This window comes from Fusarium oxysporum, chromosome V, assembly GCF_013085055.1.
Source record: "Fusarium oxysporum Fo47 chromosome V, complete sequence".
Taxonomy (NCBI): domain Eukaryota; kingdom Fungi; phylum Ascomycota; class Sordariomycetes; order Hypocreales; family Nectriaceae; genus Fusarium; species Fusarium oxysporum.
Genome location: NC_072844.1, coordinates 599,881 through 625,021, shown reverse-complemented (window position 1 = coordinate 625,021; position 25,141 = coordinate 599,881). Strand labels below are relative to the sequence as shown.

General features: G+C 50.0%; 5 protein-coding genes and 2 non-coding genes across 7 annotated transcripts; 3 read left to right on the top strand and 4 right to left on the bottom strand.

Annotated features, from left to right (window-relative positions):
* Positions 1-222: 222 nt before the first annotated feature.
* Positions 223-9,883, top strand: FOBCDRAFT_292762 (membrane morphogenesis protein VPS13; the record flags this gene model as incomplete). The annotated part of the gene is made up of 2 exons (XM_031183296.2): positions 223-6,686; positions 6,733-9,883. The coding sequence occupies 2 exons, from the start codon at positions 223-225 to the stop codon at positions 9,881-9,883; spliced, it is 9,615 nt and encodes a 3,204-aa protein (XP_031038938.2).
* A 2,290-nt stretch (positions 9,884-12,173) lies between these two features.
* On the top strand, positions 12,174-14,616 carry FOBCDRAFT_33102 (Na+ dependent nucleoside transporter C-terminus-domain-containing protein). Its single transcript, XM_031183295.3, has 2 exons — positions 12,174-14,089; positions 14,140-14,616. The coding sequence occupies exons 1-2, from the start codon at positions 12,446-12,448 to the stop codon at positions 14,440-14,442; spliced, it is 1,947 nt and encodes a 648-aa protein (XP_031038937.2). The 5' UTR covers positions 12,174-12,445; the 3' UTR covers positions 14,443-14,616.
* A 398-nt stretch (positions 14,617-15,014) lies between these two features.
* FOBCDRAFT_222445 (uncharacterized protein) lies at positions 15,015-17,608 on the bottom strand. Its single transcript, XM_031183293.3, has 2 exons — positions 16,614-17,608; positions 15,015-16,561 (listed from the first exon to the last, which is right to left on the bottom strand). The coding sequence occupies exons 1-2, from the start codon at positions 17,392-17,394 to the stop codon at positions 15,132-15,134; spliced, it is 2,211 nt and encodes a 736-aa protein (XP_031038935.2). The 5' UTR covers positions 17,395-17,608; the 3' UTR covers positions 15,015-15,131.
* A 1,043-nt stretch (positions 17,609-18,651) lies between these two features.
* Positions 18,652-18,739, top strand: FOBCDRAFT_t137. The gene has a single exon. It is a non-coding gene; the product is annotated as a tRNA-Ala (tRNA).
* A 239-nt stretch (positions 18,740-18,978) lies between these two features.
* On the bottom strand, positions 18,979-19,066 carry FOBCDRAFT_t116. Its single transcript has one exon. It is a non-coding gene; the product is annotated as a tRNA-Ala (tRNA).
* A 2,985-nt stretch (positions 19,067-22,051) lies between these two features.
* Positions 22,052-22,975, bottom strand: FOBCDRAFT_273657 (uncharacterized protein; the record flags this gene model as incomplete). Its single annotated transcript, XM_054704500.2, has 1 exon — positions 22,052-22,975. One exon carries the CDS (start codon positions 22,973-22,975, stop codon positions 22,052-22,054), a length of 924 nt encoding a protein of 307 aa, XP_054560475.2.
* Positions 22,976-23,536: 561 nt separating this feature from the next.
* Positions 23,537-24,907, bottom strand: FOBCDRAFT_250167 (pyridoxal phosphate-dependent transferase; the record flags this gene model as incomplete). The annotated part of the gene is made up of 1 exon (XM_059610909.1): positions 23,537-24,907. One exon carries the CDS (start codon positions 24,905-24,907, stop codon positions 23,537-23,539), a length of 1,371 nt encoding a protein of 456 aa, XP_059467173.1.
* Positions 24,908-25,141: the final 234 nt, after the last annotated feature.

The window sequence follows — 25,141 nt, the reverse complement described above, 5'->3', positions numbered from 1 at the left end:
CTTTGAGGGGAAATACTTACGATACTGCCTCGAGTGTAACCCCGCTCTACAAGGTCCTATACCTCACGTTCACGCCCGAGGATAGCAATCGCTTCACCGATCGAGCCTCGCATGGCACCCGTGTCAACAACCACACGCCGACGGATGAGTCCTCGATAAAACAAATAACACAAACCCTACCTTCCCTTCCCCGGCCCGGGTTACGGCCACAACACCTCCAGAATGCTCGAAGGTCTCGTCGCTGGCCTGCTTAACCGCTTCCTGGGCATGTATGTCAAGAACTTCGACCCAGCCCAGTTGAAAGTCGGTATCTGGTCCGGCGATGTTAAGCTCCGCAACCTCGAGCTGCGCCGCGAGGCACTCGACCAGCTCAAGCTTCCCATAAATGTTATGGAGGGTCACCTCGGCGAGCTGACACTCGTCATTCCCTGGTCAAACCTGCGCGGTGCACCCGTCAAGGTCTTTATTCAGGATGTCTTTCTTCTTGCCAGCCCGAAGGAAGAGGCTGAGTACGATCAGGACGAGGAAGATCGCAGGAAACAGCGCCTCAAGATGGAGAAGCTTGACAGTGCCGAGTTGCTCAAGGAGAGGAACCAGGAAGGTTTAAGTCAGGAGGAGCAGAAGAAGAGCCAGAGCTTTACACAAAGTCTGGTAACAAAGATCGTCGACAACTTGCAAGTCACGGTCAAGAACATACACATTCGATACGAAGACTCCATCTCAGCGCCAGGGCACCCATTCGCCCTCGGTGTTACTCTCGAGGAGTTCAGTGCCGTCAGTACCGATGGTCAGTGGAAGCCTACTTTCATCCAAGACTCTAACACAGTCACCCACAAGCTGGCTACCTTGGGTGCTCTGGCTGTGTACTGGAATACTGATTCAACCCTTCTCGGGACCGGGCGAGAAGCTTCAACCTCCTCAGAGGAATTAATGCCACATGATGAAATGGTAGCGAAGTTTAGAGAAATGATTGGAAAAGACGCTCAAGAGAATGCAAACCATCAGTTCATCCTCAGGCCCGTCAATGGTCAAGCAAAGATCGAGCTCGACAAGTCGGGCGATATCAAGGTACCCAAGTTCAAGGCCAACTTACTGTTCGAGGAAATTGGTCTTGTTCTCGATGACGACCAATACCGAGACGCTTTGATGATGGTCGATTTGTTCCATTACTTCATTCGACACCAAGAATACAAACGCCTACAACCAAAGGGCGTCCGACCCAAAGAAGATCCCCATGCTTGGCTCGAGTTTGCGGGTAACGCTGTGTTATCAAAGATTCACGAACGCAACCGCAAATGGTCATGGGACTACTTCCGCGAGCGACGAGACGATCGAAAACGATATATCGAGCTGTTCAAGAAGAGAAAACAAGGCCATCAGATGTCTGCTGAGGAAACTGATGAGATCAATGCTCTCGAATGGAAGCTCACATACGAGGATCTGCGATTCTGGCGATCCTTGGCCCGCAACCAGCTTAAGAAAGAGAATGCAGAAGCTCTCAAGAACCAACCACAACAACAGCAACAGCAACAACAAGGCTGGATCTCGTGGGTGTGGGGTTCGAAGCCTCAAGAAAAGATTGAACAGAATGAAGAGAACACACAGATGACTGAGGAGCAACGACAAGAGCTCTACGAGGCCATCGATTGGGACGAGAAGAACGCCATCGCTGATGAGGTCGATGTTCCTCGTGAGGCTATCAAGATGTGCATCGAGACGTCCCTGAGCACAGGTAGCTTCACACTCAAGAAGAGCCCTCACGATCACGCAGCGGACCTCCTCAGTCTGCACTTTGATGTCTTCAAAGCCAAGATGCTACAGAGAAAGGATTCAGTTCTTGCTAATGTTAGCCTTGGTGGCCTTCGTGTCAACGATGGCACAACACCAGACTCAGTCTACCCTGAGATTGTCCGAGTCAAGGATGCACCGACTGAAAAGCAGCGTAAGCGACTGTCGTTGGCCGAACTCGAGCAGCCAGAGGAAGAACCCTTCTTCCAATTCGAGTTTGAGCAGAACCCCATTGAGCGCGAGGGTGATATTGCCGTTGTCGGAAAGATGAAGCCTCTTGAGGTTATCTGGAACCCCAACTTTGTTGTTGGTATCGCCGACTTCTTCAGGCCGCCTGAGCGTCACATGGAGTCTATTACCGCCCTCATGGAGAGTGCTGGTGCGACCGTTGAAAGTATTCGTGAGCAGACTCGAGCGGGTCTCGAGTTCGCCTTGGAGGAGCACAAGACGATCAATGCTGAGTTGGATCTCCAAGCACCTCTGATCATTGTGCCTGTCAGCATCACCACCGAGAACTCTACATGCCTGATTGTAGATGCTGGTCACATCCATGTCAACAGTGAGCTGGTTGACCAAAGCACAATGAAAGAGATTCAATCGAAACAAAAGCAGGCATACAGCGACGAAGATCTCAAGCGACTCGAATCTGTCATGTATGACAAGTTTATTGTCAAATTGACGTCGACCCAAGTCCTTATCGGACCCTCAGTTGAGGACACCAAAGCTCAATTGGCTGAGAAGACAGATGAAGCTCATCTCCATGTTGTTGAGCGGATCAATGTGGACTTCATTGTCGAGACCTCCATCCTACCAAAAGCTCCCAATTTGACCAAGTTCAAGGTCTCAGGGCATCTGCCAATGCTTCACGCCACCGTCTCTGACACCAAGTATAAGAATCTCATGAAGGTTATTGATGTGGCTATTCCCAAGTTTGGCGGGCCTGCACCAAGGTTGGAGGAACGCAAGGAGCCATCTCGTCCCCGTCTTAAGAGCAACTCATCCAACCGATCACGAAGGAAGTCTCAGCGTGAGCGAAGGCAGTCCACACCTTTCCCATTTATGCAATCGGAAACCGCTGTCGTGCTTGATGATATGGATGAAGACGATGATGACTTTGAGGATGCTCCGGATGGCGGTGATGCTGAGCAACTCCGAGTTCAACAACGTATCTTCGAGTTCAAGTTCAAGGTTGATACCCTCAAGGGTTCACTTTACCGAAGTGACCCTGATGGGCAGAAGCCCGATGCATTGCTTGTTGAATTGGTGGCCGAGCGATTCGATTTGGAGTTTTATACCAGACCCTTCGACATGGTAGCTGATGTTTCACTTGGCTCAGTCACTGTCGATGACTTTGTGGACAACCCTTCCGCTGAGTTTAAGTCGATAATCTCGTCTGGTGACAGCGAGGATCTCAAGGAGGGCCGCAGCTTGGTTCATGTCAAGTTTGTCAAGGTCAACCCCTTGTCTCCTGAGTTCATGCCCGTGTACGAGGGTGTAGAGACCAACATCAACGCTGTCATATCCACAATCAACTTGGTCGTAACCCGAAAGACACTACTCACGCTACTGGACTTTATCCTCATCACTTTTACGAATAACGAAGACGAGTCGAATAATAACAAGGCTCTACTGGATGATGATGACGATTCAGAAAGCGTTGATACTGCTGTAGCGGTCGTCAACGCCCCCTCAGTAAACTCCAACACAGGATCTATTCGTGTCAAGGTTGACTTGAAGAGTATCAGGCTGATCCTCAATAATGATGGCATTCGGCTTGCCACGCTCTCCTTCAACAAGGCTGACGCCGGCATCTTCCTCCGAGGCAAGACCATGCGTATCTCGGCTCGACTTGGTGATCTTTCGCTCGTTGACGACGTTAATCTCGGCGTCTCAGAGGATTCACACTTGCGAAAGCTCGTGACCATTCAAGGCGATGACTTGGCAGACTTCCGCTACGAAACATTTGACTCTTCCAATCCCAAGGCTTATCCTGGATATGACAGCTCAGTCTTCCTTCGTGCTGGTTCCGTCAAGGTGAATTTTGTGGAGGAGCCATTCCGCAAGATTATTGACTTCTTGGTCAAATTTGGCAAGATGCAGGCTCTATACAATGCTGCGCGCCAAGCTGCTATGAACCAAGCCAATCAGTTGCAACAGAGCCCAAGTCGCTTCAAGTTTGATGTTGTTGTCAACACTCCTATCGTTGTGTTCCCTCGAGTGCAACAGCCAGGTCAGACTGAAAGAGATGTCGTCACTGCTTACCTTGGTGAGATCTACGCTCAGAACAAATTCACCCCTCTGGACGACAGCGAGAACTCAGATATTGCTATGAAGCTGTCTGCTGGTATTCGAAACATCAAGCTCACTTCCGACTTCCACTACGCTGGCAATGATTCAGAGGAGCTCGAGATGATTGACCATGTCGATCTTGGATTCAACATCACATATGCTGAACACAAGTCTGGTGTCAAGAGACCAGAGACCGAAATAGAAGGAACGATGTCTGACTTCAACCTGCGACTCACTCAGTACCAAGTCAAGTTCCTTCTAGAGATCTCTAAGTCTGTGCCTGCAGCATTTGCCGGCGAAGGTAACGACAATGAAGAAGAGGCTGCCAAGGCAGTTGACGAGGGTACTCTACAGCGCGCTCGCACAGTCAACAGTGAAGACAAGGCTGGTGAAGACCAGAGTCTTATTGATCTTGGGCCTGAACTTGGTTCGATCGACAAGGAATGGACAAAGCTTGATCTCGTCTTCCGCGTCAACACCATTGGCCTTGAACTGATCAACGCGCCAGAGAATGAGCCTGTGCACGACATTGCGAGGTCCAGTCTATCTCGATTCTCACTCGATGACACAAAGGTCAAGACAAGGATGCTCTCCGACGGTTCACTTGAGGCAGAGCTGCTTATCCGATCATTCACAATCTACGATAGTCGGCCGCGCGAGACCAACAAGTTCCGTCGTATCATGTCATCGATGAACAAGGACGTGCAACAACTGATGGCTAGCGTTACCATGTCGGGCGGCAAAGAAAAGAGCTTGATTGCCATGGCTACTATCGACAGTCCAAGAGTGATCTTTGCACTTGACTACCTCTTTGCCATTCAGAAATTCGCCATGGAGGCGCTGACCGTTGATGAAGGCAGCCCAATGGATGACGAGAGTATCGCTGAGACGACACCCGACGAATCCGACACCGAGTCTATGCAAGTCTCTTATGCTGGTAACGCCTCGCGTCCTCGGTCGCAAATCTCGCGACGACAGAGCGAAGAGGTCACTCAAAAGCAAGAGAAGAAGGAGTCTGCAATGAGCATTGCTTTCCGCGTCAATCTCGTTGACGCTCAAGTTATTCTGATCGCCAATCCTTTGACATCAAGCTCCGAGGCGGTTGTCCTGTCTATTCGACAGATGCTTCTCTCGCAACAGCATGCCTTGACTTTCCAGATTTCCGAAATCGGCATGTTCTTGTGTAGAATGGACAAATTCGAGACGTCTCGTCTTCGTATCATTGATGACTTCTCGGTCCAATTGAGCATGGATAGCTCCAAGCCTCAAGCTACGGACATCCACGTGGATATTGAACCACTTGTCTTGCGGCTGTCACTCCGCGATATTCTTCTTGTTCTTCAGATTGTTAGCAAAGCGAGCGAGTTGTCTGGCAACGAGCCTAAACACGTTAAGGAGACTCCTGCTGAGCAGAAAGCAAGAGAACTTCGCCACGCTGGAATGAAGCAACGATCTGCCAGTGGACGAGGCCAGTCTACCATCGCTGGACGAAGCAAGGTCACAGCAACCTCTCACGCCATTACTCATGCCGATAACAAGGGCAAGACTCCAGAGCAGATTGCTCAAAAGAACTACGAGACGTTGTCCGCAACTGTGGACGGCATCCGTGTTGTCCTAATTGGCGACGTACACGAACTTCCAATCCTTGACTTGGGCATCAAGAACTTCACTGCTTCAGCTGAGAATTGGTCGTCGAACCTCAAGGCTGAGACTGCCATTGACCTGTACTCCAATGTCTACAACTTTGCCAAGTCCAGCTGGGAACCTCTTCTCGAGCCATGGCAAGTTGGCTTCGGTGTAGCTAAGGACCCTATCTCAGGATTGTTGTCGGTTGATGTCGCTTCAAAGAAGGTTTTCGATGTTACCATTACCACCGCTTCAATTGCTCTGGCTTCCAAGTCATTCCAGTTCCTTACATCCGAAGAGGATGTGCTGGACAAGCCGCGTGGTGTTGAAGCACCGTACCGCATCAGAAACTACACTGGATTTGATGTTGTTGTGCACTCTAAGAGTCCTACCAGCGATGAGCCTATCAATCTCCGCTTGGAGGATGGCAAGGAAGCCCCCTGGAGTTTTGAGCATTGGGAGAAGATGCGTGAGAACCTTCTCACTGAGTCGAACCAGAACTACGTCTCTATTCAGTTGGAAGGCAGTGGTTTTGATCCTGTTAAGAACGTGAGACTCAACCGAGAAGGAGAATACCTATATGGTCTTCGCCCCAAGGCCGATGTCTTGCATCGTCTCTGCGTTGAAGTCGAGTTGGGAACCGACAACATCAAGTATGTGACCTTCAGATCTCCACTACTTGTGGAAAATGCCACGCAAATCCCCGTCGAGCTTGGAATATTTGACGTACAGGAGGGACATTTACTCAAGATTGAAAAGATTGCGCCTGGTGACGCCAGACCCGCTCCTGTGGGTGCCGTATTTGAGAAGCAAGTGATTGTGAGACCTGATGGCGGTTTCGGGTATCAGTGGAGTACCGACCATCTGTTCTGGAGAGACATGCTCAAGAGGCCTACCAAGCAGGTGGTGTGTAAGGGAGAGAATGGCGATCCGTTCTACTTCCAGGTCCATGCCCGTTTTGACAAGGGCAACCCATTGACCAAGTAAGCTTGCTGCCCTCGCTACATGTAATGATACTAACAACTACAGACATTACCCATACATGAAGGTCAAGCTCTCGGCGCCAGTCACGCTTGAGAACCTGCTGCCATACGACTTCAAGTATCGCATATATGATAAGAATACCAAGAAAGATTGGACCAACTTCTTGCGAAAGGGAGGTGTCAGCCCCGTCCACGTTGTTGAGCTTTCACACCTTCTGCTCCTCAGCGTCGACATGCAAGATACGGTGTTCAAGGCAAGCGATTTCGCAATCATCAACTCAGGCACGAATGAAGAGTTCCGCAAAGAGTATAAACTTGTTGTCAAGGATGACAAGGGATTGCCGCTACATCTCTCACTGCATCATTTCAAGATCCCCAACAGTGGAGGTGCTTCCAAGATCACAGTCTTCAGCCCCTATGTTGTGTTGAACAAGACTGGCGTTGATGTTCAAGTCCGCGCCAAGAGCTTCCTGCAACAGGCCAAGCCAGCAGCGGGCCAATTCCCTCTCATGGATACATCTGATCGAGAGCGTCCCAAGGCTCTTCCCTTCATGTTCTCTTATGGAAATGATGATCACCGCAACCGAGCCCTTCTCAAGATTGCCGACTCGGAATGGAGCAAGCCTCAAAGTTTCGATGCTATCGGCAGTACCACTGAGGTTGTGTTGAACTCAGCGACTAAGGATAAGGAGATCCACGTGGGTGTTACTGTTGAGTCAGGTGAAGGCAAGTACAAGCTCACCAAGGTTGTTACGATTGCTCCTCGATTTGTTCTACACAACAAGATGGATGGAGAGATTCTTGTTCGAGAATCCAGCTCCTCTGGCTATCTCACTCTTAGTGATGGTGCTTTGCAGCCGCTACACTTCATGCAAAAATCCAAGGTCAAGCAGTTGTGTCTCTGTTATCCTGGTGTCAACAACCAATGGACATCTCCATTCAACATTGCGGACATTGGCACAACTTATGTCAAGATCGCCAAGGCTGGGCAGCGACAGAACCTCGTCAAGGTCGAGGTTCTGATGGAGAACTCTACAGTCTTCTTGAATCTCAGCATGGAGAAGAAGAACTGGCCATACTCGATGCGCAACGAGAGTGATGTTGAGTTCATGTTCTGGCAAGCCAATCCCAATGTTGACGAAGATGGGGACGAAGACCGCAGTGGATGGCGACTGATAAGATATCGCCTTCCGCCTCGCAGCATCATGCCATACGCTTGGGATTTCCCTGCTGCCAAGTTCCGAGAGATCATCATCGCTGCAAATGGCAAGGAAAGGCATGTCAAGCTGGCCGAGATCGGTAATCAGATTCCGATGAAGTTCCATACTTCTTCTGGAGCTCCTAAGATTGTCGACATCAACGTTGCTGCCGATGGACCAAAGCAGACACTGATTCTCAGCAACTTCCGTGCCAGCAAGAGCATGTACAAGCCCAAGGCATTGGCTAGGACCAACACCGGCCCCGAGGCTTTTGAGGTCAAGGATCAAGATACAGGTGCTACATTCCGCGCGCAGCTCAAGCTGGCTGGTATTGGTGTCTCCTTGGTCAACGCTCAGATGAAAGAACTTGCCTACTTGACTTTCCGTGATGTCCAGTTGCGGTACAGCGATTCGCCTCTGATCCAGACAATCTCAATGGCTATCAAGTGGATCCAGATCGACAATCAATTGTACGGTGGCATTTTCCCTATGGTCCTCTACCCCAGTGTTGTGCCTAAGAAGGCGCAGGAGGTAGAGGCTCATCCATCGCTACACGCCATGGTCAGCCGTGTCAAGGATGATTCGTATGGTGTGCTGTACGTCAAGTATGCGACCATTCTGCTGCAGGAAATGACAATTGATCTGGATGAGGACTTTGTGTTTGCTCTTCTTGACTTCACAAATGTGCCTGGCGCCAGCTGGACAGAGGTTGACGATTCTGGGAAGCTGTGCGACGAGGATCTTGACATTCCTGAGCCATCAGGCCAACCAGCTGGTCAAGATATCTACTTTGAGGTTCTCAACATCCAGCCCATGCAGCTTAACTTGAGTTTCATGCGTACAGAACGTGTCAATGCTGAGGACAAGACATCATCGCGCAACCCCATCATGTTCTTCCTCAACGTCATGACCATGGCTGTTGGAAACGTCAACGATGCACCACTTCGGTTCAATGCGCTTATCCTCGACAACGTGAGAGTGACCACAGCGGTACTTATTCAGAACTTCTCCAGCCACTATAGTCAGGAGGTCATGTATCAGATCCACAAGATTCTGGGATCTGCCGACTTCCTCGGAAACCCTGTGGGTCTGTTCAACAGCATCTCGTCGGGTGTGACAGATGTGTTTTACGAACCGTATCAGGGCTTGATCTTGTCGGATAAACCAGAAGAGTTTGGTCTGGGCATCGCCAAGGGCGCCGCTTCGTTTGCCAAGAAGACGGTGTTCGGATTCAGTGACAGTTTCTCCAAGTTTACAGGCAGTCTCAGTAAGGGACTTGCGGCGGCGTCACTGGACAAACAATTCCAGGATCGTCGTCGTATCACAAGGGCTCGCAACAGGCCGAAGCACGCCTTGTACGGTGTGACTGCTGGCGCGAACAGCTTTATCACAAGTGTTGCATCAGGCGTTGGCGGTCTTGCACGCAAACCTCTGGAGGGCGCCGAACAGGAGGGTGCTCTAGGTTTCTTCAAAGGTGTCGGCAAGGGCATGATTGGACTGGCTACCAAGCCGGCGGTTGGTGTGCTTGACATGGCAAGCAATGTCAGTGAAGGTATTCGCAACACTACCACAGTGTTTGACGGTCAAGAATTGGATCGCACACGATATCCACGATACATTCCACAAGATGGCATCGTGCGCCCTTACAACCCGCGGGAAGCTCTCGGTCAATACTGGCTGAAGCAAGTTGACAACGGGCGATACTTTGACGAGCAGTACATTGGACATCTTGAGCTACCCAAGGAAGATATGGTCGTCATGGTGACATATGCTCGGATCTTGTTGATCCGATCGCGACGTCTGACAAGCGAGTGGGACGTTCCTCTGAAGGATGTTCAGACTATCGCAAAGGAGCGGACGGGTGTGAGCTTGGCTTTGAGAGGAGGAGCTAATGGGCCGTTTATTCCTATCGGTGAAGGCAGTGAGAGGGGGTTCTTGTACAAGATGATTGGGGTTGCGGTTGAAGAGTTTAATAGGAGGTTTAGAAGTGGAGAGTAAAAGGAGGATACTGTATGAGGGCCGTTGTAATAGGCAGTAGTACGATGGAGTTTGGAGTATTGCTAGATCATATTTAATAAGAACACGAGGTACACGAATGAAGCATTGCGACATCTACAATAGTGGCCAATCGAATACCTGAACAGGTCCAATCAATGGCGACATGCCCGACTTCACAACGACTTGGAATTGACACCTGTCCAGACAGAGAGCAGAGAAGTATGTCTCAGTCACTCGCATTTCACCGTTAACACGGCGCATGGAGTAGATACTGAGCCGAGACGCGAATGTCCCCGTGAGGTACACAGCCTGGCCCGACGCGACATATCAAGCTTATTTACACGAACCCCCGTGACGACCGAGATAACCATCATTGAGGCCGGGCCGTCGCTCTCGCTCGGCTGTGCCGCTTAGTAATGACTTACGGCCGGAGACAGATGGGGCTGGGACGATGAATCGGATGCAGACGCGAAAGGGACGATATCGTGGAGAGGTTGCGGCGATATGGACATGAACGCTTGTAGTGATGAATCGGTGTAGCCAACGTTGGCGCGAGACTCGGGAGGAAGAGTGGGATAGGCTGTTATCAGTGTAGCCAAAGTCAAAAAGAGGTCATCGTGATCTCACATGCGAAGGCAATTCGGCAAAGTTGGGATGTAAGAGAAGAGGAGAGGAGATAGGGAGATGCCATATATGGCAAGGACAAAAGAGACATGTGATGTATGGAGTCCACGAGAGAAGCGATTAGCAGATTAACGAAGATGAATTAGATCCAGATTAACAATGCATGCACTCTCGAAATTGAGGGGAAGTGTGTCAAGCAAACCCAAGACAACGGTCGTCTTGATAGAGTCTGACGGGCGGGCCAGACCGAGAATCAACGGAGATGGCCGACAATCACTGTGACATCCAAAACGACTATATCTTTCACGGAAGGAGACGAATAAAATATCCATGCCTATCTCTTTACCCAAGCTGACATGTGTGTGTGCGACTGTGCGTGCCGTGCTATTATTTGCAGATAATAGCCCAGCCCCAGCCTCGGAAGAAGAAAGATGGTGTGAAGGGGAGGGAGGGGGGCCCGTTAGCTGAAGCTGGGGAAGTAGGCTATCAGAATCCCTGTCGATGCATGTCGATAAGCTCAAGGTCTGGTCTGGGCAAGCAAGACAAGCTGGGGGTTAGTGTACTGGAGGAGGTGCTGGGGGAGATGAGTGGTTGTTGTTGTTACATAACGAGGCTCTTTGAAGCTGTAAGCCACCAAGAACAGAATGACCTACCTAAAGAGTGATAGTCCCATTTCGGGGTGAAAAGTAAAAAAACTGAATTTGGATTAAAGAACGGGTGTGGCTTTTCTTGATCAAGTGGAGAGGTATCGGAGATTCAGTCAAGAAACAGGCTTGGTCTTGCTTCACTCGTCAGGTCCAGACATTCACACAGATATCAGCACTCTTTCTTATCTATCTTGTGTCAGAATAAGGTAAGGAATAGATAGGACCAGTCTGTATCAGATATGGCCCGGGGAACGAGATCCAAATGGTGACCGAGAGCCAAGCTACACAAGTTCCCCAATGAATCAAGAAATCGAGTCCTATTGGCCAATGAGTGAGCAAGTGGTGGGCAAAGGGTCCCCCGAGCTATGCCAATAACGAGCGGTTTCTCCGTTTGTGGAGACTACGTCAGTGGAGAAGACGAACTTGAGCTTTTCAAACGTTCCAGCAACCTTCTAAAATAGGGATAGTACACGCCGAGGTTTGGGCCGGGGGTGGCGACTACAGACAACAGAACAGCAGATACAGAGGGCTTCAGTCTTGACAGAAGTATACTGAGATAGCTGAGTATACAGCAGATGAAAGAGCGCAGTGAGAGAGCAGAGGCTATACAGCTGTGTTGCTGTCACTGTTGCAGCACCTGCAGTGTATCTCCATTCTTCCGATCGTTCAACACCAGAAATATACTTGGTGCAAAGGCATCTCCGAAATATATGGACCCCAACTGATAAGCTCACAGTCCAGATCCCTCTGCATCCTTGTTCTTGTCCTCGTGCTCACCTCCTCAAAAAAGATCGTCGTCTGAACAAACATTGGCTCAAGTCGTTAGTCTGGGGTTTAATTGAACCAACAGGCCAATCCATCAATAGATAATGAACCTACAAGGCACACCCCTCCAATCGCGCCAACTGTATCTCAAGGTACACTCCCTGTCCCGGAGCTGGAGGCAAAAAAAAAAAAGCTGGGTTAAAAAAGTCAAGCAATCCCCACGTTTGAAGAGAAAAAATTGTCGACCCACGAAGATCGTCTCTTCTGTCAGTTCAGTTCAGTTCAGTTCAGTTGCTCCATCGTCTGACTCCATTCTCAGCGTCTCCAGTTTTGAGGGCTAAACTTTTCTGAACAAAAGCCCTTGCTTCGCCATCGCACTCCCAAGGGTCCTTCCTTTCTTGTTCTTCTCTTGTGCTTCACTGCTCAAGCTTTGAAGCTCCGAGGTCTCACCTCTACCTCTTATTATCTTTATACCCTTTTTTTTTATACCCCAATTAGTGTTGAGTTGAGAGAGAGCGCGGCTACAATGGCAGATTCAAACATCCACCATAATCCCGACCCAGCTCTCGAGCCCTCCCACCAACACCACCACCAGCATCATCACCACTCTCCCCGCGTCGACACCCCCGGCCACGATGATCCCGTCTACACAACCGGCACCACAGATGCGCCCAGTGTAGTCCCCCCTCAGCGCCACTCCCACGAGAAGGAAAAGACTGGCGCGCATACTCCTCCTGACTACAGCGACCACGAGAAGCACGAAGCAGGCGTCGTCGACGAATCCGCCCGCGCAAACTCCCACAGCGACGCCCCCGCTGTCATCGGCTGGCGCAGACGTCTCGGCCCTGTATATCGCTACCGCCGCCCTATAATCCACCTCTTCATCTTCTGCCTCTTCACAGGCTGGTGGATTGCGTCTCTCGTCCTGCACCGCAATGACAAGAACTGGGTTGTTCCCTTCCTCTTGTGGCTCGCCATTACTCTCCGTCTGATCTTCTTCCACGTTCCCAGCCGCCATGTCTCCAACGTCATCAAGAAGGTCTGGCTCAACACCGCCGTCAGGATCTACGACCTCATCCCCGCCAACCTGCGCACTCTCGCTGGCGCTACCGTCACTGTAGCTGCTATTCTCATCGGCGCTTTTGTTTCGGAGGAGGTCGCTGACAACACCCGTGAGAACCGCGCCGTTAGTCTTTTCGGAATGGCTGTCTTTCTCTTCATCCTCTGGGCTACTAGCAAGGACCGCAAGCGCATCAACTGGCGCACTGTCATTGGCGGCATGCTCACGCAGTACGTCATCGGTCTCTTCGTCCTGCGAACAACCGTTGGATACGACATCTTCCGCTTCATCGCCGACCGCGCCGCTGATCTTCTGGGCTTCGCCAAGGCTGGTGTTGCATTCCTGACCAGCGAAGACGTCGCCAACACTGGCAACTTCTTCTTCGGCGTCATCCCCGCCATCATCTTCTTCATCTCCCTCGTCCAGGTCCTCTACTACATCGGATTTGTCCAGTGGTTCATCGTCAAGTTCGCTACCTTCGTCTTCTGGGGTCTCGGAGTCTCGGGCGCTGAAGCCGTCGTCGCAGCAGCTACCCCCTTCATCGGCCAGGGAGAATCAGCCATGCTTGTCCGCCCCTTCGTTCCTCACATGACCAAGGCCGAGCTTCACCAGATCATGACCTGTGGTTTCGCTACAATCTCCGGATCTGTCCTTGTCGGCTACATTGGTCTCGGTCTCAACCGTGAGGCTCTCGTGTCATCCTGCATCATGTCCATCCCCGCTTCTCTGGCTATTTCCAAGATGCGATATCCCGAGACTGAAGAGACTCTCACAGCTGGCCGTGTAGTCATTCCCGATGATGATGAGCACAAGGCTGAGAACGCTCTCCACGCTTTCGCCAATGGTGCTTGGCTCGGAATCAAGATCGCCGGTACCATCGTCTGCTCTCTTCTCTGCATTATTGCTCTGGTCGCATTCATCAACGGTCTCTTGACCTGGTGGGGACGATACCTCAACATCAACGATCCCACTCCTCTTACTCTCCAGCTCATTCTTGGATATCTTCTCTTCCCCGTGTCTTTCCTCCTCGGTGTATCTCGCACCAATGGAACCAACAAGACTGGCGATATTCTCCCCGTCGCCAAGCTCATCGCCGAGAAGATCATCACCGTACGTTTCCCCCCCTTCTCACTCTCCTATCAGATACTGACACATTCTAGAACGAGTACAAGGCCTTCTCCCTCCTCACAAACCCCTCCCCCAAGGACAACGAATTCTACGGCCTCTCCCCCCGCTCCCAGCTCATCGCCACCTACGCCCTCTGCGGCTTCGGCAACATCGGCTCCCTCGGTATCCAGATCGGTATCCTCAGCCAGCTCGCCCCCTCTCGCGGTGGTGATGTTGCCAAGCTTGCTGTCTCGGCTCTCATCTCTGGTGTTCTCGCCACTCTCACTTCTGCCAGTGTCGCTGGTCTCGTCGTCACCAATCAGCTTTCCAGTTTCGGCCAGAACGCTTCCTCATAATTGGACCTGATGATGACGAAAATGTAAGAGAATGAGGAAAGACGTGTGTAAAAAACGTTTGAAGGGTCGATGATTATGTCGATATGCTATACTATACTATACTATTTACAAATGCTATACTGAAGACCACGAGCTGGTACTAATTCACATCACTGCTCTACTGTGCCTTCGCTCTTCATTTGCTATAATCACTTCCGCTACGCCATACTTCGTCTCACGTTTCCATTGTCATATACTCACCTACATCGTCACTTACAAGTGAAAACTTCGACGATGACACTGAACCACCCTCGTCCGAGGCACAGGCCATCCCATGACACATCGTACCACAAAACACCAAGCGGGGTCATCAAGTACAGAATTTTCGTAGATCTATCATGGCATGAGAATAATCAGATACGGCTACCGAAGCCAAGTGCATTGGCCCATCATCGTCTGATCGACAGATAAGCGGACCGAACTGCCGGAGATGTACTCCCAGTGGGTTGGTACTTTATAAGCGACATAGGGGTGTCTATAGACGGCATGGCTATAGTTGATGACATGCATGAAGACTAACAAGAGACTGAGGGTGTGATATAAGTATTCGTGTTCATGATCTATGTAAATTAGGTAGGTATCAACTATTTATTAACCGTAATCATCGTATCCACATATATCCTCATCCTCATCCTTCATCCCACAACCCTTCAACTGTTCTGCTTCACCAACTTTTTAAACTCCTTCGACGTCCTACCACTCGATCCATCACCCCTACTCGACTCCCCGTCCTTATCCGACCCCCTCTCCTTTTCTTTCTCCTTCTCCTCCTCCTTCTTCTTCTTCTCCATGTGCTTCATAGCATCCTGCGTCAGCTCCTGTCTATCCAACAGCTCCCACACGTCCTTCTTTCGCGTCTTCCGATCACCAATGCTGATGAGCAGACCGGCTGTGATGTTGCAGGTTATGCTCACACAGAGGATCACGGTGGTCAGAGCGAACGGACGCGTGTGGTAGTCGATGCCCCAGGTACATGCGCCGAGGGATATTTGAAGACAGGAGTGGCAGTCGAGGAGAATTACGATGGCAATGAGATACCTTTGGGGGAAAGCGAAGTGGGTGAATGTCTCGTTGGGCTTGTAGAAACTGTGTGACTTGGCCATTTTCTTCTGATGGTGCTGCAGGCTCTTGAACTGAGCAAACGTCAGAGCGGGCATGTCTGACTCAAGGCTGTTTGACTTGGCGCCTTCTAAATCAACAGTCTCGGGACTTTCAGGTTGCGGTTGAGGTTGGTTGTCGATCGTGCCGACCGTTCCGTCTCTCTCAGGATTATAGTCCTGAGCTTCGAGAAGAGCACGAGCCTGATGGCCCGTCAAGTGCGAATGCTCCGGATTCGTAGACACACCCGGCGGAACACGCTTCTTCTGTAATCTGTTCCTCGGTTTCTTTCCCTGTTCGGCTCTCTTGATCAATCGCGAGAAGCGCCAGATGAAGAACATGTGGTATGTGTCGACGGCTCGGAAAGGCGCGAGACCATCACCCATGACGGCGAAGAGCGCGACAAGAACACTGTCGATGACGTGAATTGCATAGACTTGTTTCTCGCCGACGTAAATCCAGCCGATGAGGAACAGAACCCAAGCGAGACCGAAGAGCGTGATAAGTGTAGCGTAGAGTGTAACGAGGAAACCGAGAGGACGTCTGACGTATTGACCGAAACCCTTCATGCGACGCTTGAATCGCGCACGTCTCGAATGCAGCATATGTCGAACATGGTCATCCAACTCGGCCTTTTCCTCCGCCGTCCAGCCATCGAGGTTCGTTCCATGTGGTAGCGCCGCATAGTGCGAGTCTGTCAGACGCGAAGTGATAGTGTTACTCCGCTGCGGAAGACGAGGTTGGTCTTCTTCTTCTGCTTCTGCTTCTGCTTCTGCAATCGGCGGGATCGTAGCGGTGTCTTGTGCTTCCAGTGCAGCTTCGCGACGTCGTTCCTGCTCAACGGCGCCTCGTGCCCAGTCTGCTTGGGGATCGTGTCGGGACAGAGCGTATGTCGGTCGACGGTTGACCCATTTTCCGAGATCGGGAACGAAGAGCGAGTTTTGGACGTTTGTGAGTGTTGAAAGGGTTTGGACTTCGGGGTCTGTGATTGTTAGATTTGATGGTGTAGATGGCGTGAATGTGAATGTCCTTACCGATGACATCGAGCCAGTCCACAAGTTCTTGGTCATATTCATCATCACGACGATCGTCATCTCGCTGCCCCATAGGTACAGCGTGATCCTCGCCAGATTGCCGACGATGCCCAGGCCAGATGAAGCGACTCGCCCGCCGTAGCCGGCCAAGCCCGCCCCTCCCATTCGTGCTCTCATCAGGAAGCGAAGCCGTGGGCGACAAAGGAGCAGACTGATCATCACTGATCCCTAACTCGGCCAGACTCGGTCTGCCTCCCTCCTCTGTAAGTCGCGGCATCGCCACCTGCGGAACCCTCCTGGAATGACGAGCAAGCCCATCCGAGACCCTCGCGCGCTCAGGCTGCGAGATGCTCCTCGGTCTCCCATCATCGCTAAACCCATCAAACTGGCTCGTCACACTATGATTCGAATAGACCGACCCGTTTGAATTTCGGCGGATGCGGATACTAGGCTGTCTAGCCTGGTCGACTGGCGGTCTTCGTCTCGTCTGCTGCTGCTGCTGTGAATAATTCGATTCTTGATAGGATGGAAATGCCGAAAGGGATGTTTGCGACGGAAAGCGCGGGAACGACGATAGCGATGTCTGCGACTGTGCTGAGGGCGCTTGGCTCAGCGGGTTGAAGTAATCCGATGCCGTTTCTTCGACGGGGCCTGGACTTCCGGGATCGGGAGGCACGGGACGTGAGGTCGAGGGACTTGGAGAGCGACGATTATTGTAATGGCCCGTTACGTTGAGATGGCCCGAGGGCTGAAGGCGATTATTATTGGAAGCCATGCCCATGAAGATGCATGGTAGAAGGGGGAGAGAGAGAGTAAATTAAAAAAAAAAAGGGAGTCGAGGTGAAGTGAGGTGAGAAAAGTTGTAGTGATACTGGTCTGAACGGTAGAGGCTGGAATTAGTCAGTCGTCACAACATGAGCGATTCGGGTCTAGTCTCAGGCCTTGATTAACCGCTTGTCAGTGAAGATCAGCCATTTTTCTCAAAACAAGAAAACTTTAGTTGAACCGGACCGTACGTAGCGCACCTCCTACGTAAAGGTCGTTAATCAGGTAGTGTCGGAGTGGGTCGCACTACGTCACAGGTTGATTCCGCTATGGCCAGTAATCTCCAGCCCCAATAGAAAGGTTTGGCGCCCAGGGGTCAGTTAGTGCCGGGACATCCGCAATATCCCTCCTTCAGAGCCTCTCCTCTGTAACGAGCTTATATCCGCGGGAATATAACAAAGCATTATTCATGATGACTGTGATTTCAATCTGCTGATACATCAGACATTTGGCACTCTTATGGAAATAACGTGATATTACGGATACAGAAGCCTCTTCATCTGTAATCCACCAGCCAACGCCACTAGGCCACCACCCGCAATAATTACATCACAGCTTCTCCAGATAAAGACAAGGACAGCCGTTTCATCTACACTGAACCACAGGCTGAGAACACAGCTTGGCATACACTTTGCACAGTAAATCTCTTGGCTCGTGAACCCTTGTTTCCAAATCAGGATTCTGTTAATTTTTAAGCTTATTCTTCCTCGAATGCAGGCATCTCCATGTTTGGTGAACCACCCTACACCTGGATGATATTTGCACAACTCATCAACGCTGCGCTATTGCTTGAGATGTGATGGGAAATGAGCAAATGTTTGGTGCTGGTGTTTTGAGCATTGGATCCGTGACGTGGATTGTAAATATATACTCGGTACTGGAGTTGTGTGATTGATGCGTGCCAGACATTACTCGCTGCAAGACAAAATGATGATAGGCGACTTGTGTTGTTGTGCTACGAAGCACCGTGGGAGAGACCTGCTTTTCTCGGTCTCTTGGATCTCGATCGATGAGCATCGCGTTCCAGACCTTTTCGCTTAAAAAATTCGTGACAATATCAGCCTGATGTCCAAGAAATTATTTTCATCATTGGCAGTGAACTTGTTTTCTCTCATCAATTGTTGCATCCGACGCGACAAGCCGTGTCTGTGCAAACACAAATCATAGACGCATTCCAGAATCAATTTCTCAACTAAATCATTAACCAATGATAGGGCTTATGGTCTAGGGGTATGATTTTCCCTTCGCATCTTTACATCGACGCTTGGGAAAGGTCCGGGGTTCAATTCCCCGTGAGTCCATCTGATTGCATTTCTTTTTGCTCTGTAACTATATTACATCTGTACCCTACTCAAATTGCACATCTGCAATTGTTTCAGTGCCAGGAGCTTTGACTCGAAACATCCTTTTTCGCCAAAGCTTGTTCTAACTCCATGTTCAATGTCCATTCCCTGCACCACCACTGAAGCAACCGATGATAGTCAATCGCCAACCTCAATTCAACGAACAAAAAGGATTGCCACGCACAGCAAAAAAACCATGGACTCACGGGGAATTGAACCCCGGACCTTTCCCAAGCGTCGATGTAAAGATGCGAAGGGAAAATCATACCCCTAGACCATAAGCCCGATGAATGATTACATAAGATTTTGTCTCGTGTCGTCCCATATTCGCTCGCTGAGGAGCGCGGAGTTTGGGTGTTGCACGGACTCCGTGGACTGCCCGAAACACTCCCGTAACCCCGAAAGATGTTGCCAAAGCCACTGCAGATCTTGAAGCATGAGACCATGAAACAAAGGGACCCTTTTGTTTCTATAGAGTTTCTCGTTGCCGTGGTTTGACGGTAGTGTATCTTCTTCATTGGTTTCATCGTACTCGTATCATGCAAGTCTAAGCCCCAGCACTAACGGCCGAGTGACCGAAGATCACCTCAATACTTCAATTGGATATGAGTTTCTATTCTTGACAAACTTTGAGTCCTCAAAGCTATTGGAAAGTATTGTGCCAGTTTGTTTGAAGAATGGTCTGGAGTGGTTCGATATGATGCGCTGGAACAGAAGGCCGCGGGCCGTGGGCGGCTTTTGAGCCAACAGCTGCCGAGACATCACTCTGAGGCACAACAGTCAACCCACTCTAAAGCCTGAGAGGGGGAGATGCATATATGCGGGGAGGCCGCCCTCGGTAGGTTGAGAGATGCTGGCGGTTGTGGGATATGCAGTCATTCGGAAGTGTTGTCGATCTGCAACCGGCAGGCATCTTTCATCGTCGCTGAGAGTCATGCGACTGATGACGGACAGTGGAATTGTCTAATCAACTTCCCGGTCAATTGAGTAAACATACTTCTCAAAAAGTATGCTATAATGTGCTGGGCAGTACACAAAAGCGGCTGCGGATAAGTAGACAAGTTCAACCAGGAATGCAGAACATGTTTCAACAACAGCTCGACATCCGACATCTGCAAGCAAATGATGACAAAAAAAAGCCTGTTGTCAACAATTATAAGCCTGTTAAATATCTAAATGATACGCCGAAAGATAGAAATAATACGATAGGGATCTTAAAGAGGGCATGGTGGTCGTCGCCAGACGCGTGCATCTCGACAAATGGCCACTCAACGCCATAGCGATTCCGCTGAATTGTCGAGACATATTTAGAAGTGCCTGAGGTAGTTCTGATGAATGACTATTGTAAGAAACTGGACAATATGTCGAGGGCTGGCCAAAGAAGCCGATCGTTGTGCCTTGCTTGAAATATTTGCCGCAGGACACTTAGACATAGCGACTTCACCAGACTTATCTGTCAGCGGTTCAATCAAAGATAGTGAAGCTCGAATGTTATAGTTCATCTTACTACGGCGGATGGATCATGGAAGCGTGGCTGAACAACAATCCCACTGCGCAAAGACATCAATCTCAACTGGCAGACATAAACGAACCGCAGGGACATTATTTAACAGGCCGCCCGTGGATGGCTTGACTGACCGGCATGGAAAGAATGCGAAACCGGGCAGAAAGTCGTGGTCAGGGTAATTGCAATGGTCCGTGATAAGTCCAGCAGAGCAACGGCTCACAGAGAGCGCTCTCTCCATGCTTCTTGATGGACACATGATAGGCGTGACGTTCAGATAATAATGTCATATTCACTTTGTCGATTTTTATTATGAGATTATATGTTGTTCTATTACAAAAACATGTTTGTAACGAAAACTGGTAGTAATGTTACGATGTCAGGGCGCTGGGCTGGCTGCAGGCATCAGTCTCGAATGCTGGCACTGCTCTCCCATCTCTCCCGGCCAGCAACTCCCCTCTACATTTGCACATAGTGCGGGCCACCAAAACCATGGGTGGGATGTCAGTGCTTGGGGTATCAACTGTCTCGGCGTCCCATCACCTCGGCTTCTAATCAACACTGACTAACAGCCGCATCTTGCAGCAAGTTTCCATCGGCAGTAACGCCCAGGGTCGTAAGCGAATATTCCAGTGGTGGCAAAGAATACCGTTCTTATGGATTGGAGAGCCGAGCCATTAAAACTCGCCAAGGCTTTATGCCAAGACGTTGTGGTGGCGGTTAGCAACGTAGACTCCCGTGTAAACTATCAAGCACTCCCAGTGAATCTGTGTATCCGTGCTGCTCGTTGACTGCGATCATACCGAACGCCAAAATGGAAATCATAGTATCACAGGTCAATTCAATCTTAGGTGAGCAAATATTATGTTCTATGATGAAAGCCAGGATAATGCATCCTCTACAGTTCTACCCATTGTGTATTCTAGTTTTCCTTCGTCGCTACTGCTGCACATTCCCTTCGACCCCGAAACTTCTAACACTGCTCATCATGTACAAGTCCATATCCAATCTTGACACCCCCTCCTTGCCGTGCCCCCAGGGCGTGAAGACTCGATGCCCGCGATGCTTCTATTATCGAGGATGGCTTCATATCGCGCATAGCGCCCTCCTCGAGAAAAGCCTGCAGCCCTAATAACACGCCAATACCCGCCAAAAAAATATACTTGCGGCATACACGCTAAGAAGCTGGGCCGTGTTGTAGTGAAAGAAAGTAGCCATCCTCTGACGCCGACAAGGGTAGGCCGTTGACGGACCTCCTTTCGCAATACCAGACGGTTTCCCATTTGCCGCCCACGAGACAACACTGAAGGAAGGTTCTGCAAAGAGAGAAATGATCATGTCCTCATAAAGGCTTTGTATGCCTTGCCGAAACTTCTTGATCGGGAGGTAGTTTACCGGTGTGATTAACCGCGTGTATAGGCCTTCTTCCATGCCTCTGTGCCTGGTGTATCCGGCTGAGGGACCGAGAGATCATCCACTGTTGCGTAACCAATCCACATTATAGGCTCTGTTCTGAAAACTCCAAAGTTGTCCGGGTAAGGGGGATTTTGCTTCGGTTTGCCCCCAACGTGAGATGACATTTGGGGATCACCATACTCACCTCGGTCGTTGACGGCGTAATAGGTTCGGTTCCCCATTGGCGCTATCGCAGAGGTGTTGAAGGGCGCTATAGCATTCCCAAGCTTCTTAACCTCGGAACCTACTCCTGATGCTAATTCTTGGCACTTGTAGCCACGAGTAACAAAGTTGACGACATAGGAGTAGTTCTAGCCCTCTCCATAGATCTCAGCCGCTGATTCCTTTCGAACTATGGCCTCGCCCATCAGTGTCGTTTTGGTGGCAATCAACATGTCGAACTGCTTGCTCGAACTATGGTAATAGTCAAAGCCCTCCGCGTTAGAGTCCGAAGGACTCTCACCATAATCAAGAGTCGAATTCCAAAGCGACACGGACACCAGATACTGATCATCTATCTTCTGAGGGTTCCGCCAGTACACCTTCTCCTCATTTTCAAAGTTTAAAGCCCGAACAGAAGTGCATGAATGGTCTTCTTCAAACACCCCGACCACGACTGAGAGAGTTTCTGATGTCAATATGACAACAAGAGGCGTTACCCAGCAGTAGAGGGCAAGAAGAGTCCCAATTTTCGCCTTCCGAATAGAGCTCCACGTGAGGAGAGAGGAGAAATCCGCGTTAGCAGTGAAGATTGAGTCGATCGTCTGAACTCGAGCTATTTTGAACCGGACTACTCTCCACGCTCTTTGATGAAAAGCGATAGTAACGGCTGTACCGAGACTAGCTTTAGTAAAGAATGCAATGACGGTGCCGTAGAGTAGCATCATAGGCTGGTTGATAGCTTCTTTGCCATTGAGATGAAGGTAAAACAGGTGATGACCAACGGCAAAAAGGGTCCCAATAATGACCAAAACGTGCATGTTCCAGGGCCTGTTCACGTATACATTCCAAGCCTCCCAGAACCTATCGCTCTTGCGCTTGATGGAAGCAAACCCGGTGAACTGTCTGACAGCTTTACTGGACTCTGTTCCGTTCCTCGCAGGATCTGAGCTCTGAACTTCGTGAGCTTCGCCTGAGGGCAGAAGCTCATGATCATTTGTGCTGAGAATCGGCCATTCATCTTGTTCAGAATCACTCTTCGTATAAGAAATCGGGTGCTTTTGTGGTGAGGGCATCTTGCCACAAAACTAAGAGTAGATTAAAGCGTGCAAGGAAATAAAAAATCATTGCGATTGTGCAGTGACTGGTGTTTACTGTAAGAATGCCATCTGGTCAGTCCTCACAGCCTCACCCCAGAAGGATGCAGATATGCAGCTTACGGGAGGCTTCTTCTAAGCCCCATGGCCATAGTAAGCATTGATAAACGAGCCAATAAGCAAGAATTTCTACTTTAAATAGAATGTAATGCTTGTAATAACATCACTGCAGATTCCACATCTTGAGTACTGCTGCTATTGCTCTGCCCTGAACTTCTATGCATCATGGAACCTTTGCCACTCCTCTGGAAAGCAAGGTCTAGCGACTATAGCTTTCAAAACAAGTTTTTAAAACTCCTTGTTGTCTCTCAAGTGATTGCTTACGCCAAGAAACGGGGGTGTCAGGACTATCGAGCATGATACAGTTACTTACATTCAGTGACTAATCCGTCGACTGTGGAACACATCTTGTTTCCGATCGAGCCTGGTCTGACCTTTACGGGAACTTCCTCTTAAAATGACTCTAGGATTTAGTGTTGTTTAGCTAAATTCAGCAGCGACATCATCATAAGCCCTCTTCAACAACACAAGCAACTCATCCATCTCATCCTCCGTAATCGTCAACGGCGGCGAAACAATAACATGATCACCCTGCTTTCCATCCGCAGTCCCAGAACCAGGATAAACAGCCAAACCCAACTGAAAAGCCCTCTCCTGAACCTTGACACCAAACCGAATCTTGCTATCAAACGGCCTCTTGGTCTTCTTATCCTTCACAAACTCAATACCCCAAAACAACCCCCTCCCTCTAATGTTTCCCACAAACTCCAGACCTTGAAAGACTTCGACAAGACATTTATGTAATCGAGCTCCGAGGGTAGCAGCGCGAGCTATCAGGTTATCTCGACGGATAATCTTCTGAATCGCTAGTGCAGCTGCACAACTTACAGGGTGAGCTTGATACGTATGTCCATGGTTGAAACTCGCTGTTCCCTTCTTCAACGTCTCGATGATATTTCTATGCACCAACGTCGCGGCGATAGGAGCATATCCGCCCCCGAGACCTTTGCCTGTGGTCACGATATCAGGACGAACGTCGCCGTCTTGCTCAAAGGCGAAGAATGTACCGCATCGTCCGACTCCACACATTACTTCGTCAAGGATAAGAAGAATACCATATTTTCGACAGATCTTCCCAACACCTTCGAAGTATCCCGCTGGAGGACTGATACATCCTGCTGTTGCGCCACCAACTGTTTCTGCAACGAAAGCCATGATGGTGTCTGGACCGACGGCTTGAAACTCTGCCTCGAGCTCGTCGACTAATCTTTGGGCATAGTCTTGTTCTGTTTCGTCGTCTTTTCGAACTCGGTATTCATACGCTGGACTAACGTAGCTCACATTGTCGAGAAGGATAGCGCCCTCATATGGCGCCCTTCTCGCCACGAAACTACCGACGCTCATAGCTCCGATAGTGTTCCCATGATAAGCCTGTCTTCTCGAAACAAACTTTGTTCGCTGTGGCTGTCCATTCTCAACATGATACTGCCGAGCAAGTTTCATCGCTGAATCCATAGCTTCACTACCCGAGCCTACAAAGTACGCTCTCGTCAAGTCAAAAGGTTCTCCCTCTAGGATATAGTTTGCGAGGTTCTCTGCACTGTCTGTTGTGTAGGCCATGGTGTGCACGTATGACACGCTTGACATCTGCTCGACCATTGCATCGCGGACTTCAGTGTTTCCATGCCCGATGATGGCGACTGCAGCGCCTGCGCAGCCATCGAGGATCTTGCGGCCGGATGAGAGGGTGATCCAGATGCCTGACGCAGATGTTACGGTCTCTGGACGGGTAAGAAGAGAACGGTGCAGGAGATGGGGCTCTGAGGCCGAGGAGAGTTGAAGGTCGCCCATTGTGTCTTGTAAGAAGTTGTCCTTTTAGTAGATGAGCACTTAGATAAAGAAATGGGAAGAAATATTTGGACAGATGATTGAATGGCTTTATAAAGAAGAGAATGATGTTCTGTCGGTTCTTATCAAGTTTGAGGTGGAGCCGAAGCCACTCGGCTTAGAACACGCAATTCGGGTCTGGATACTCTTTTCGGGTCTCGAGGAGATGCGAATGAATGGTATAACAGCTTTCAACAT